The sequence below is a fragment of the Heloderma suspectum genome, chromosome 6, assembly GCF_057233095.1.
Source record: "Heloderma suspectum isolate Gila_16-S chromosome 6, 16-S_ref, whole genome shotgun sequence".
In the NCBI taxonomy this organism is placed as follows: domain Eukaryota; kingdom Metazoa; phylum Chordata; class Lepidosauria; order Squamata; family Helodermatidae; genus Heloderma; species Heloderma suspectum.
The window spans coordinates 115,415,301-115,429,899 of record NC_139463.1 but is presented as its reverse complement, the minus strand read 5'-3'; the positions used below and the strand labels follow the sequence as shown (position 1 = coordinate 115,429,899).

Sequence of the window (14,599 nt, the reverse complement as noted above, 5' to 3'; positions counted from 1 at the left end):
CTAGAGGACGTCACGCCGCTCCCGCCGGCGGGGGCTGCGGGGAGCAGCTCGTCGGCGAGCGCGCGCCGCGGAGCCGAGTCGGGCCGCGATGCCTCCGCGCGCGGGCCGGGGCGCGGCCGGGGCGCGGGAGGCCGTGATAGTAGGTAGTGCTTCTGTGGGGTCGGTGGATGGGCACCGTTCCTGGTATTAATATTGCTAATAATTGTTCCAATAATGCTCATCATCATCATCATCATCATTAATTGCAATATTAATTACATTAAGCATCCACGTGCGTATCCGCAGCGGGAGAAAGGGGACAAGGAAAACGGTGCAGCAGGGCTCCTCTCCCCTCCCTGCGCATCGTGGGAGGTAATCCTAAAGAGCGTGCTGCTGAGCGTGTGCAGAGTGCCTCTTGCTTGGGGATGAATAATTACATCTTCTCCGCCACATCTGAGGGGCTGGAGCCTCAAGTATCTCTCATTAAAAGAAAAAAATAAAATGAAAACTAAGCACCGCGTATGTCTGCGTGCGTGTCATAAATATATATATATATGAGAAATAGGCAGGAGTATTCTTCTTATATTGTTCTAAGGGTCCTACAACTCCCAGCATTCCCCAGCCAACATGGGCGCAATCCTACGCATGTTTAGGGTGCAATCCTATTGCATGTTTAGGCAGAGAAAGTCCCACAACTCCCAGCATTCCCCAGCCAGCTATATTATACTGGCTGGGGCATGCTGGGAGTTGTAGGACTTTTCTCTGTCTAAGCATGCATAGGATTGCACTAAATGTATTTGCCAGTGACTGGCAGTTAGATGAGCCACTGGCCCAGGAGGTGAGAGTCTACCTGCCCCGGTATCGATTTGCTGACAGTTCTCATTTCTGTTAGATTGTAAGTGTGCAGACAGGGGCTGTGTTATTTTTTAATCTCTGTGCAGCATCTAGAAAATGTTAATATTAAATATTAGAAAATATCTATGCATCCAATGAGTAGTGACTGGATATTAATTGGGAGACACTAAGGTTAAAATATTGAAGTTAGACATCGTAAGTGAGGAATAAGTATAATACATAATATTGGCCTGTTGCCTACTCTTAAAGAAGAATGAGACTGCAGGGACTGCAACTTTTGTGGCTTCAACCATTGTGCATTTATTTATGTCATTTATTTATTTTCAGCATTTCTCCCCCGCCCCGCCGCCCCCAACTTTCTGCCAAAAAAGTTGACATCAGGGTGCTGGCTAGGGAATGCTGGAAGTTGTAGGACTTTTTTCTGTCAAAACATGCATAGGATTGTACCCATACAAAGACGAATAATAAGGCATTTGTTAGGCCCCTCTATTTTGATACCCTGCTCTTCTCTCTCTTCCAGAGGGTGTGCTGGGAATGCATCTAGCCCAATGGAGCCAGACTGTAAGCGCCGGAAGACGGTGGAGCCCCACGATTCCTGCCCTTGGGAAGTGCTGCCAGTTCTTTCGGAGAGGGAATCCCAGGAAGTCACGTTAATGCCAGTCTATGCCTCTCCTGTCCTGGACAAGAAGGAGGCATGCCGCCTGGTGAAGGAGGTTTCTGCTGTCTACCCACTGAGCGACCACCCACACTTGAAGCGTGTCCGTGCCTGTGCCTCTGTGGACAGCCCGCATCCTCTGGAGATTATCCTGTGCCTGGCAAGCCCCAAGCGAGAGCAGAACGTCTTGCCGTCTCTCGCTGAACTCTTCCACGACGGTCAAGTCGGCCTGTGCGGCTTAGGGGAGCCTTTCTTGGCTCAGGTACCGGTCTGCCCGCCCTTGACGCGTCCCCAGTATGAGGAAGCAGCTTTGCATTGGCCTGTCTCATTCCATGAGAACAAACACATCAGCCAGGCCATCGACGGCTCCCTCTTCACTTGCTCGCAGAAGGCCGCCATGCAGAACCACATGGAGTTGGCTGTCCAAGCTGCACAACAGGGAGCAAAGCAGGGCATGAAGCCGGTAGGTGCTGTGGTGGTTGACCCAGCCAGTGGGAGGGTTTTGGCAGTAGGGCATGACTGCAGGAGTGGCTCTAACCCACTGCTTCATGCTGCCATGGTCTGCATCGACCTGGTGGCCCACGGCCAAGGAGGCGGAGCATATCACTACAAAGATTATCCAGCCTGCACCTTCCTTCGGCTGGACAGCAGCTTGGGCAGTCCTTCCTTCTGTGGTGATGGGCTCCCGTATATCTGCACCGGCTATGATATGTACTTAACGCAGGAGCCTTGTGTCATGTGTGCCATGGCGCTGGTGCACTCGCGCATCGAGCGGGTTTTCTACGGGGTGCCATCCCCTCACGGGGCCCTGGGGACCAAGTATCACATCCACAGCCGCAAAGACCTCAACCATCGCTACGAGGTGTTCCGGGGCGTCCTAGAAGACCAGTGCCGCAGCTTGGTGCAGATTTTGGCTCTCAAGGAATTGGCGAGAGAGACTGCTTGAGGGGGGCGGCAAGGGGGGGCGGGGAGGTCTTTTATTCTTACGCTTTCTTTTTTTCCAAAAAAAAATACAGTATCTTAAGAACAGCCTGTGTGTCTGTGGTAATTGAGAGTTTGGAGGCCTGGAGATGGATTGGCGAGTTCGCCCAGGTTTATGGTACTACAGTGCATGGTGGAAAATGAGCAGCAGGAAAAGATGGCTGCTTCAGATGCGTAAACTGCTGCTTACAGGTGGAGTTTAGGACTTTGTGAATGAGAGCTGCAACAAAATCTTGCAGCGTGGAGTGTTTGTATTCAAGGTTCGAGGCAGCCAGGCATGTTCGCTTCCACAATATTCCATTCCACTCCCCCACTCCAAAAGTCAGTCAGCATTCCACGGCCACTGAGCATGCTCAGTCCTCACTGAGCTGTTTGGTCCCATTTCTTCCCCCAAAGTCTGTGCTTCTGCAAAGCTTGGTGTTCCTTCAGTCCTGCTGTTACCTCCCTCTTGTGCATGGATGACACCATTTTGGCTGCATAATCATCCACACTCAGAGTATCAGTTCGCTATTAGGATTTAGCAGACTTTCCCAGCCTGGTGCCCTCCGGATATTTTAGACTCCAACTCCCATCATTCTTGACTGTTGCCTGGGCTGGTTGAGGCTAATGGGAGTTGTAGTCCAAAATGGCTGCAGGGCAGCAGTTTGGAAAAGACTGGACAGGGACTCTGTTTGGAGGCGGAAGGCACACAGTGGCACATTGTTGCCTTAGTACCTTCAATGTAAATATGTTGATAAATCCTAACAAAACAGGATCGGCTTCATAACATTACCTGTGATGCTTAAATATGTGGTCAAGGCACGATGACTTCAGAGACTCTGCTTTAAGAGCATCTTTACTGCTGTGGTTCAGGTGATGTTAAAACTCTTGACTTATTCCCTCTGAAGATCTAACAAGCAGGTACACACTCCCACCTTTCTTTCAAGGTAGACCAGGCTGGGAGGCGCCCTGTAGGTTATTGTTGTAGGGCAACTGCCACCATGACATGAACTGCCCTAAATCTGGGTGTGTGGAATCCAGATCTGCACTATTTTATTTCTGGAGAAGGACAGACCTTCTAGCAACCTTCCATCGATCTCTCCTTAAGAGCTTATTATAGAATAGATGAATGGTTAAGACTGGTGAGTGAGGACAGATGCTACATTAGTCAGATGCTTAGTCACTTCCGAAGTTCTAAATTCAAGACTTTTATTAAGGATTTAATATATAGCAAGTGAGAGAAATGGGAGGTTGCAATAAAATAAAGCAGGAATTCCTAACTAATTCTAGTATGATAAAATCTTTGAGGGTGCAATCCTATGCATGTTTAGACAAAAAAAAAAAAAAGCCCTACAACTCCCAGCATGCTCCAGCCAGCATGGCTGGCTGGAAGGATGCTGTAAGTTGTAGGACTTTTTTCTGTCTAAACATGCATTGGATTGCACCCTAAGGTTGTTTCAGTAACTTAAGGCGCAATCCTATGGGGATAGTCGGCTGCCTCCGAACTCAGAGGCGTCCGACTATCCAATGCAGGGTGGGCGGAGCGTGGAGGGGATCTTTTCCTCTGGGCTCCGGCCACCCTGCATTTGCAGCTAGGCAGCCAATTTTTGCTGTCTAACCAGGGCGTGTCAGAGTGAGAGGGGCCGGATGGCGCATAGGAAGCATTGTAATGGCACTTCTGCGGTCCCCTCCCTGCCCCCAGGAACGCCCCCTTTTTGCCCACTCCGTGCTGCTGTTACGAGCGCGGAGGCAGGGGTGAACCGCGCCACCTACAAGGCGGCGGGAGTCAGGTTTCTGGGAACTGAGCTGTCTAGTGGCCTTAGGATTGCGCCCTTAGAATGTCTTCAGCTGTCTCACTCCCACCATAAGGCTTGTCTGGAGGGGGGAGTAGTAGAACTTCCCCAGGCAATCGGGGATGAAGCAAAGTATACTCAAATCCACCCCATTTTTATGTGGTGTATTCCAGATCAGGTCTGTGTAGGTGTGGTGGAAGCAAAGGTCTTGCATTTTATGGTTTTAATTGTGAACCGCCCAGAGAGCTTTGGCCATCGGGCAGAATAGAAATAAATGAATTAAAGATCCAATGAATTAGGAACCTGGCTGGCTCAGCTCCTGTACCATTGGTTATTTATTAATTTATTTACTATTAGTATTTCATCCCGTGCCTCAGCCAAAAAGACTTCCAGTGCGACTTACATGTAATCAGTTAATTAAGGTAGCCCCTACCTGCAAGCTTACAATCTAAAAAGACATGACACGCAAGGAAAAAGGAATGGGAAGGGAAGAGAGGGGAAATGCAGTTGATTGCTTTGGGGCTTGTGGGCGAAGGGAGCCTTTGCGATGAAATGGGGGTATTCCCAAGAGAAGTGGGGCAGTTGGGGGTAGGATGGATTGGGGTTTTACAGGATGTTACAGAAGGAGCAATCAAGACTGAAGAAGGAGCAGTCAAGGAACCAATGCTTTCCCCTTAGCACTGGTGGTATTTGGTTATGTCTGCCATGGCCAGCAGTAATCACAGAGCTCCATCACCATCTCTATACTTCCCCATAGTTGAAGGTCTCTGGGCTTTTTACAGAGATTAAAAAGCATTAAAGACGCAGTATACAAAGTTTAAAAACGATTTGTATAAAAACACACAGACAGTACATACAGAGACAGCATACATCTAAAAACAACTTTAAGCAATCAACCATAAGACAGATCCAGGACCTGATTAAAACTCATCATATGCTGCCAAATGCCTGAGAAAAGAGAAAGGCCTTAACCTGGTGCCGAAAAGATAACACTGTTGGTGCCAGGCAGGCCTTGTTGGGGAGATCATTCCACAATTGGGGGTCCACCACCGAGAAGGCCCTCCCTTGTTGCCGCCTTCTAACCGCCTTCCCTTGGAGGAGATGCCTGGAGGAGGGTCTTAGATATTGAACGTACAGCTAGGTTCATGTTGGGAGAGCCACTCGTCAGGCAAGCAGCAGATACCTGTCCATGAAACTGATTAGCATCAATCCTCAATGATGGAGGACTGTACTTGACAGCTTATTCTGTGCATGTACAACTCGCCAATCATAGCTACGAATGGCTGAGCCAGTAGCAAAAATCACATGGGAATTTTTATTTATTTATTTGCTACATTTCTATAATGCCCAATAGCCAACATTCTCTGGGTGGTTCATGAAAGCTAAAATACCCCAAAATACAACATGATAAAATATAAACATTTACATGTTTATAAAACGGAATAAAGCCAAAGTAAAAACCAGAGAAAAAACCCTGAATGCTAACTGGGGACGCTTAACTGAGGTGTGAGTGTCCAGGAGTATCTGGCAGGTCAATTTTGGGCACAGAATGCTACACTAGATAGACAGTTGGACTCGCCCAGCAAGGTGGTTTTTAGGTTAAATGTAGAAATGAGTTCATTTTCACACTGGCCACTTATCTGTGTCCTATCTGTGTCTACTCGGAAGCAACATTGAATTCAGTGAGATTTACTTGCAGAGGTGTGTGTCTAGAATTGCATCGGAAGTGTCTTCCTGAGCCTCCTTTGAGCAATTTGTGTGCGCGCATGGATGTTTGTTGACTGATGCAGGAACACCCCAAAGCTGGATTTTATATTTGTGTCGTAGCTGCGGGAAATGCCAAAAGCCTATTCAGTGTTGTGCATGAAAATGCTTCTGTGCTGGTTAGAATATACACACAGCTGTGTGTATGTTTTTATTGTCTCTCTTTTGCTCTCTATCCACTGCCACCCCATTCTCATGACACACCACCTGGACAGGTGTTTCTAAATGTATTAGTTAGCTGCACTGGGTGTCAAACTTTAGCCTGCCACGTTGTCATGTGCAGGCTGAATGTGTGTGTGCGTGGGAGCAGAGTTGGGGCACATTTTTCCCTGCCCCTGACCTCTGCATTCAGTGGGAAGTGGAAGTTATACAGCAGGGGTGCTCAACACAGTGCCCACAGGCACCCAATTTTAAAAACATTTTTAACCCCCTACCCCCATTTTGTAACTATAGAGACATGGATTTGTATGAAATGCATACAACTTCCTAGCAATTATACATTGTTGTTGTTGTTCAGTCATGTCTGACTCTTCGTGACCCCATGGATACATGGGAGTTCAACAAAAGTGGACCAAATATTCAAATACGCATCCATTTGAAGGTGGTGTCTATATGCCACCGGTTCAAATATTGAAAAAATTGTAAGGTCAGTGAATGATAAAACAACTTTTATCCAGGACTTGATCCTGGATGAACACACTGACCTGGCCTGTATTGAAGAGACCTGGTTGGATGAAGCTGGGGGTGGGGGGTTAACCTCTCTCAGCTCTGCCCTCCAGGATTCTCTGTCCAGCAGCAGGCAAGACCTGGGGGGCGGGGAGGTGGAGTGGCAGTGGTCTATTGGGATTCGATCCCCCTGACCAGGTGCCCTATCCCACAGTCTGCTGGGTTGGAGTGTGTGTATTTGAAGGTGGGTGCCTGGAACAGAATAGGGATTCTGTTAGTGTACCGTCCACCCTGCTCCTCAACAGTCTTCCTTCCTGAGGTAGCCGGGGTAGTCTCAGGGTTGGTGTTGGAGACCCCTCGGCTTGTTGTTTTGGGGGATTTCAGCATCCATGCTGAGGCTGCCCTGTCGGGAGCGGCTCAGGACTTCATGTCCGCCATGACAACCATTGGTCTGTCCCAGATGGTATTTGGCCCCACCCATACTGCTCGGCACACTCTAGACCTTGTTTTCTGTGCTGGATGGGGTGATAGTGATCTGAGACTGGAGGAACTCTCTAGAGTTCCATTGTCATGGACAGATCACTACCTGGTGGGGTTTAGACTTGCTGGCATTCGGAACTAGGGATGTACGAATCCCTTACCTGGTTCTGGTCAGGGCATCCACTGCAGGGGGGAGGCGATCCGTCCCTCCCCCCCAGAATCTTCCCTGGCCGGCTCTGCTCTGTGGAGCCGCCGGCCAGGGCCTGCCACAGCTGGACTTCCGGCTGCTGCTTCTGCGCTGCGGACTCAAATGGCGGCCGCTATGCCGGCCGCTATTTGCTTCCCTGCCTTAGGCCATGATAGGCTACGTAAGTATTTATGTAGTCTATCACGGCAAAGAGCAGGAACTCAAATGGCTCCCCTTTACACCCTTTGCGTCCCTGCTCTTTTCATGAGAGGCTACATAAGTATTTACGTAGCCAATCATGGCCACAGGCAGGGACGCAAATGGCGGCCGCTATAATGGCCGCCATTTTGTTCCGCAGGCCGGCTGCGGAAGGAGGACAACCTGACCCAGAGCATCTGCCGCCAGGTAGGGTCCATCCCGGGGGGATTTTGGGGGGTGGCAGTGGGGGGGGTAGTCCGTTCTGCCACGGACTCCGGCGGGCTGGATACCAAAGAATCCGGCCTCACTGGAGTCTGTGGTGGATTTCTCCAACATCCCTACTCGGAACCTCTGCAGGGGTGGAGGGCCGATTAAGATGGTCCGCCTCAGGAGGCTGATGGATCCAAATAGTTTCCTGAGGGCTCTTGGGGATTTTCCTGTTGCCTTGGCAGGTGATTCTGTTGAAGCCCTGGCCGATCTCTGGAACAGAGAAATGACCAGGGCCATGGACACAATCGCTCCTGAGCGTCCTCTCTCATGAAGCGTAGCCACACCAACACTCTGGTTTTCTAGGGAGCTGGTGGTGATGAAACGGGTGAGAAGACAACTAGAGTGACGTTGGCAGAAAACTTGGAGTGAATCTGATCGAACACGGGCTACAGCCTATTTGAAGACCTACTCTGGCAATATGGGCGGCAAATAAAATATTTTTTTATGCCACTATTGCGTCTGCAAAGAGCTGTCCAGTGGAGCTGTTTTGAGTGATCAGGAGTCTTTTACACACCAGCCCACAAGAAGATAATTTAAACCTCTTGACAGCCCGCTGTGCACAATTTGCCCAGCGCTTTGCAGCCAAAATCGCTCGGATCTGCTCTGACATGGATGCTATATTTGAAATAGACTCAGTGGATGTAACTGTGGCCCCTGCTTGTCCAGTGCTGTTGGCTACTTTTCAATTTGTACAGCCTGAGGATGTGGACAGGATCCTGGGAGAGGTGAGAGCCACCATGTGTGTTCTAGATCCTTGCCCTCCCTGGCTCATAAAAGCAGCCAGAGGTGGACAGGCCAAGTGAGTAAGGGGAGTGGTTAATGCCTCCCTTAGGCAAGGCAGAGTTCCAGCCTGCCTGAAGGAGGCGGTGGTGAGATCTTTGTTAAAAAAGCCCTCCCTGAACCCCACCATATTGGATAATTATTGGCCAGTCTCCAATATTCCATTTCTGGGCAAGATGTTGGAGTGCATGGTGGCCTCCCAACTCCAGGGATTCCTGGATGAGACAGATTATCTAGGTCTATTTCAATCTGGCTTCAGACCCGGTTATGGGACAGAAACAGCTTTGGTCACCTTGGTGGATGACCTACGCTGGGAACTAGACAGGGGGAGTGTGTCCTTATTAGATCTGCTGGACCTCTCAGCGGCTTTCGAAACCATCGACCATGGTATCCTTCTGGGCCGCCTCGCTGGGATGGGACTTGAAGGCACTGTTTTGCAGTGGCTCCATTCCTTCTTGGAGGGGCGGGCCCAGAAGGTGGTGCTGCGGGACTTCTGTTTGACTCCCTGGCCTTTGGCCCGTGGAGTTCCTCAGGGTTCCATTTTGTTCCCCATGCTATTTAACATATACATGAAACCACTGGGAGAGGTTGTCAGGAGTTTTGGGGTTCCGTGTCACCAGTACGCTGATGACACCCAGCTCTACTTTTCCTTTCCATCTAATTCCAAGGAAGCTGTTGGGGTGCTGAATTGGTGTCTGTCGGCAGTAATGGACTGGATGAGGGCAAATGAAGCTTAATCCAGAGGTGCTCCTGGTGAGTCGAAAGGTAGATCAGGGAATAGGGATTCGGCTTGTGCTGGATGGGGTTACACTCCCCCTGAAGACACAAGTTTGCAGCGTGGGTGTACTTCTGGATCCAGCCCTGAGCCTGGATGCCCAGGTTCCAGCAGTGGCCAGGAGTGCATCTGCACAGCTCAAGCCAGTGTGCCAGCTGCGCCCGTTCCTTGAGATGTCTGACTTGGCCACAGTGACACATGCCTTAGTTACATCCCGTTTGGATTACTGTAACACGCTCTGCGTGGGAAACTTCAAACTCGGAAACTTCAGCTGGTTCAAAGAGTCACTCTGTCTGTCAGGTCTAATCCCTTAAATCTATTCGTCACCTCCACTGTATATTCATAAGGGATATGATTTAGATCATACCTGAATGGTTTAGTGGTTTTCCCTACGTTCTTCAATTTCAGCCGAAATTTTGCAATAAGAAGCTCATAATCTGAGCCACAGTCAGCTCCAGGTCTTGTTTTTACTGACCTTTTATTAGGACCAGCCAAAATGCCACGAAAGGGTGTACAAACTTACGAGTTCTTCAGCACTCTTCATCAGGTTAGATGGTACAAAAAGCAGGGGTTTGGGGGGTGAGGAGGGAAAACAACAACAACTGCAAATATTGGGCCGGATGCTGTGGCTACAAGGTTCTAATTTCAGAATTTGTTACAGTAGTGCAACACGCAAAGTTAGGAATGTAATGCAACTGATTTTTCTCAAGCAGCAGAGTGGCGCAGCGGAAGCGTGCTGGGCCCATAACCCAGAGGTCGATGGATCGAAACCATCCTCTGCTAGTTTGGTCTTTTTGCGGGTGGGGGATTGACATCTGAATTTGGTAACCATTTGGGGAAAGGTTGTCTTTAAATCAATATCTAGACAAACCAAGTTTAATATAGCTACCATAGTTCTCAGGCTGGTCCTTTTTCTTTCACATCGTTTAACTGGTTTGATAGGACTACAGCCAATGTTGCTCCTACTTAGAGTAGACCCATTGAAATGAATGGGGCTTAAGTGAGTCATGCCTTACTTAAGCCCCATTCATTTCAATGGGTCTACTCTAAGTAGGAGCAACATTGGGCTCAACTCACAGTTAGCTAGGGCGCCGCAGAGCCGCCAACTGCTCACCTGAAGACAAATACTTCAGATAATTTCTGTATTAACTTTTAATTCATTGGACGGATTAATTGCAAAGATTGAAATCAGTTATGCTTGTAACTGATTGCAATCGGAATGGCCTTAGCATAACACTCAGACTGATCGTTAAAAGGATGGCTACTGGCTTGGAGAAAACACTTAGGATCCATGAGGGTTTTTTAATGTAATATCGTGTTTTTAATTACGTATTTTTAATACGCTATTCACCAACACAGCTTCTCTGGTTACCGAGGCACGTCCGTTCACTTTTAAGCCAGATACGGAAAATTAAGTGCAAAACAGCAAAGTGCAAAATGTAAGAGCAACATTTAATTGCAAAATAGCACTTGCTTTGGTTCTCTCAAAGGCATTATCTGAATGGTTTTGGGGTATTCCTTAGGACTTCAATACCAGCTCGCTAAAAAACTTTAAAAATAACGGAACAAAAGACATTCTTTTGGGGTTGGGGAGGGGAAAAAAAACCACCGCCCGAACAGGGACTTGAACCCTGGACCCTCAGATTAAAAGTCTGATGCTCTACCGACTGAGCTATCCGGGCCCTGAGAAAGGGCTGTTTCAGAACTAGTGTAGTGTAGACATTACGCCTGCGGAGTCTCTGATTCTTCGCAGACTGCTTTCCTTTGTTTTGTTTTTCCCCCTAAAGTGTAACGTTTTCTCTGTACTTTGCAACAATTTGCTCCGTCTTCGTTCAGTAGCCAAAACGATTCACAAACGCGGTGCAAGAGAGTAAGCAGTAGGCATACGCTCATTACGTAGAATTGTTAACCCTCATACTATTATTGGAAGAGTGAGAGATAAAGGTTCAATTGTCAGGATGGCCGAGCGGTCTAAGGCGCTGCGTTCAGGTCGCAGTCTCCCCTGGAGGCGTGGGTTCGAATCCCACTTCTGACAAAGCTAATTTTGTGTGTCTGTCAATCGATTAAATTTCTGGCCTTTGCCAATAATGCGTTTGATTTATTTTTCGCTTTTGCAATTAAGTGCAGTTTTGATGCCCAATAGACCACCGCCATAATTTCTATGTATTTTTAGGATGACAAAAAAAAACAGAGCTACCCGAGATTTCAATGTAGCTGGGAATGGGCACAAATGTCTCCCTGTCTCTCTCTCTCTCTCTGTCTCCCCCCCAATAAACAGGAAAATAAAACAAAAGGAGATCGTCGCCCCCAGAAAGTGAAGAGGATCTAAAGAGCCTCTTGTTGAGGGTGAAAGAGGAGAGTGCAAAAGCTGGTTTGAAACTCAACATTACAAAAACGAAGATCATGGCTTCTGGCCCCATCATTTCCTGGCATATAGAAGGGGAAGAAATGGAAGCAGTGACAGATTTTATTTTCTTGGGCTGCAAGATCACCGCAGATGGTGACTGCAGCCATGAAATTAAAAGACGCTTGCTCCTTGGGAGGAACGCTATGGCAAACCTAGACAGCATAGTAAGAAGCAGAGACATCACCTTGCTGACAAAGGTCTGTCTAATCAAAGCTATGGTTTTCCCAGTAGCAACGTATGGCTGTGAGAGCTGGACTATAAGGAAGGCTGAGCACTGAAGAATTGATGCTTTCGAACTGTGGTGCTAGAGAAGACTCTTACGAGTCCCCTGGACTGCAAGGAGGTCCAATCAGTCAATCCTAAAGGAAATCAACCCTGAGTACTCCTTGGAAGGACAGATACTGAAGCTGAAGCTCCAATATTTTGGCCACCTAATGCGAAGAGAAAACTCTCTGGAAAAGACCCTGATGCTGGGAAAGACTGAAGGCAAAAGGAGAAGGGGACGGCAGAGGATGAGATGGCTAGATAGCATCACCGATGCGATGAATATGGACTTGAGCACACTCCGAGAGAGAGCGCAGGACAGGAAGGCCTGGCGTGCTATGGTCCATGGGGTCACGAAGAGTCGGACACGACTGAACAACAACATGCATGGAGGAAAATTCTGAGAGTGCCTTGGGCTGCAAGAAGATCAAACCTGTCCATACTCCACGAAAGAAAGCCAGTCTGCTCACTTGAGGGAATTATATTAAAGGCAAAACTGAAGTACTTTGGCCACATAATGAGAAGACTGGACACCCTGGAGAAGATGCTGATGCTAGGGAAAGTGGAAGACAAAAGGAAGAGGGCCGACCAAGGGCAAGATGGATGGAGGATATTCTGGAGGTGACGGACTAGATCTTGGGGGAGCTGGGGGTGGTGACGGCCGACAGGAAGCTCTGGTGTGGGCTGGTCCATGAAGTCTCGAAGAGTCACAAGCAACTGAACGAATAAACAATGCATGTGTACTCAGAGGTAAACCACATTGAATTCAATGGGATTTACTCCCAAGTAAAGTGGGAGCCTTTGCAGCCTTAAGCTGCAGGAATACTTAGGAGTAAGTCTCCTTGAACTTATTGGGGCTTACTTCTGAGTAAACTTGCATAGATTAGAATTATTAGTCAGTGTTAAAAAGCAGATAGTGAATCTACTTAAAACAACCTATTTTTTGTCTGGATCCTCAGTCATCTGTATCTTTTCTTTTCTGCTTCTCAACTATTATGAAAGAGGAACAAATTGCAGCAGTTCAGACCTTAAAGGGTATCTAAACTATTACCTGGAGCAATAATACATTATACCTGAAAGGAAAAATAAAAATAAATCGCACACACAAAATTGCCGCTTTTCTTAAACCGGTTGACTAAAACTCGCGTACTTGGGTATGATTGGTGTAAACTCTACGTTGCAAAAGTGCCGCGCTTGCTGCAATTGGTTTAAACTGTCTCCAAACTTCCCGCGCTAATCAGATCTTAGCCAATGATTGCCTCACACTCAGTTACCTGTTTTTACTCATATGCGGAGGGGGGCGGAGAGAACTGTTATATTTAGGGTATCTTCAAAAAATCGCGGGGAATTTAAAATGAGTCCGATTATTCGAAGCTGTTGCTTAAGTATCAATAGCTTTTTATTTAACATTCTGCCGGCCCTCTTACGGCAGTAGCGCATGCCGACGCGTGTGTGTGTTTAGACTGAAAACGTTTTATCCTTCAGAACTTCAGCTCTATTGCTGCAAAGTTCTTGCCTTGGGGGTACTTTTTAAATGCCCCCCATCCCGAAGATTACGTATTTTACGGCGCATGTGGCCAGGAAAGGAGCACATAATACTTTAGACTGGAAACACAACTGTAAACCCTACCTACCGAGAGGACGAAGATCCACTTGAGAACTAGAAACTTACAAATACCAGCTCCAAACTTTGCCTGGGTTCAGACACAACCGCTGTCTATCGGTAGGGTTAGCAGAAAAGCAGCTCTTTCCGCGAAACTGTGGGTGGCTCTTAAAAGAGCCTTTTTTTGAGGGGGGGGGGTTGTGTTTAAGAACATCGCCCTCCAAAACCGCTTCATTTCCCTTTCGCCTTGTGGCTTTCGGTCTTCTTGGGCAAGAGAACAGCCTGGATGTTCGGCAGCACGCCTCCTTGGGCAATGGTGACTTTACCCAGGAGCTTGTTCAGCTCCTCGTCGTTGCGGATGGCGAGCTGCAAGTGGCGCGGGATGATGCGGGTCTTCTTGTTGTCCCGGGCGGCGTTGCCAGCCAGCTCCAGGATCTCGGCAGTCAGGTATTCCAGCACAGCGGCCAAGTAGACCGGCGCCCCGGCGCCGACGCGCTCGGCATAGTTCCCCTTGCGCAGCAGACGGTGCACGCGGCCCACGGGGAACTGCAACCCGGCGCGGGAAGAGCGGGTCTTCGCCTTGGCCCGAGCCTTGCCGCCTTGCTTCCCGCGTCCGGACATCGCGAGATGGTTCAATAAGCCTAAGCAGAGGAAGCGACAAGAAAAGGGCTCTCAACCACAACAGTGAGAGAGGCGGCCTTTTCTCAATCCTAATATACTTTGCCCAGGTCTCATGAATGCAGATTCTGATTGGCCTGCCTTTAAAACTCTAGGTCCAGTGGACGGCTGGCTGCCAGATTGGCCAATGATAGAAAGAATCCCAGTTAAAAAAGCACACCAGCCAATAGGACAGCACGATGCCAAGCAGTTGGCCAATGCCACGGCGCCGACTGAAGGAGCAAAGTTCTGAAACCCTTGACTCGTTCTCTTTTGCGTCATTGCGCATTGTAGCCAATCGTGAGC

At 48.5% G+C, this 14,599-nt stretch overlaps 2 protein-coding genes, 3 non-coding genes and 1 pseudogene across 7 annotated transcripts; 4 read left to right on the top strand and 2 right to left on the bottom strand.

The window, feature by feature from the left end:
• The first annotated feature begins 29 nt into the window (after positions 1 to 29).
• ADAT3 (adenosine deaminase tRNA specific 3) lies at positions 30 to 5,426 on the top strand. 3 transcript variants are annotated; one of them, XM_084806239.1, is made up of 2 exons: positions 30 to 139; positions 1,355 to 5,426. In XM_084806239.1, the coding sequence occupies exon 2, from the start codon at positions 1,383 to 1,385 to the stop codon at positions 2,433 to 2,435; it is 1,053 nt and encodes a 350-aa protein (XP_084662365.1). In that variant the 5' UTR covers positions 30 to 139; positions 1,355 to 1,382; the 3' UTR covers positions 2,436 to 5,426. The 3 variants fall into 3 exon arrangements, with proteins under 3 accessions (XP_084662365.1, XP_084662364.1, XP_084662366.1); XM_084806238.1 differs by having other exon boundaries at positions 30 to 143; XM_084806240.1 differs by having other exon boundaries at positions 30 to 351.
• Positions 5,427 to 7,802: 2,376 nt separating this feature from the next.
• Positions 7,803 to 10,777, top strand: LOC146342668 (uncharacterized; annotated as a pseudogene).
• Positions 10,074 to 10,145, top strand: TRNAM-CAU (transfer RNA methionine (anticodon CAU)). The gene has a single exon. It is a non-coding gene; the product is annotated as a tRNA-Met (tRNA).
• A 194-nt stretch (positions 10,778 to 10,971) lies between the features above and the next one.
• On the bottom strand, positions 10,972 to 11,044 carry TRNAK-UUU (transfer RNA lysine (anticodon UUU)). Its single transcript has one exon. It is a non-coding gene; the product is annotated as a tRNA-Lys (tRNA).
• Positions 11,045 to 11,314: 270 nt separating this feature from the next.
• Positions 11,315 to 11,397, top strand: TRNAL-CAG (transfer RNA leucine (anticodon CAG)). Its single transcript has one exon. It is a non-coding gene; the product is annotated as a tRNA-Leu (tRNA).
• Positions 11,398 to 13,820: 2,423 nt separating this feature from the next.
• LOC146342665 (histone H2A type 2-C-like) lies at positions 13,821 to 14,329 on the bottom strand. Its single transcript, XM_084808628.1, has one exon. It carries the CDS (start codon positions 14,255 to 14,257, stop codon positions 13,868 to 13,870), a length of 390 nt encoding a protein of 129 aa, XP_084664754.1. The 5' UTR covers positions 14,258 to 14,329; the 3' UTR covers positions 13,821 to 13,867.
• Between the last annotated feature and the right edge of the window lie 270 nt (positions 14,330 to 14,599).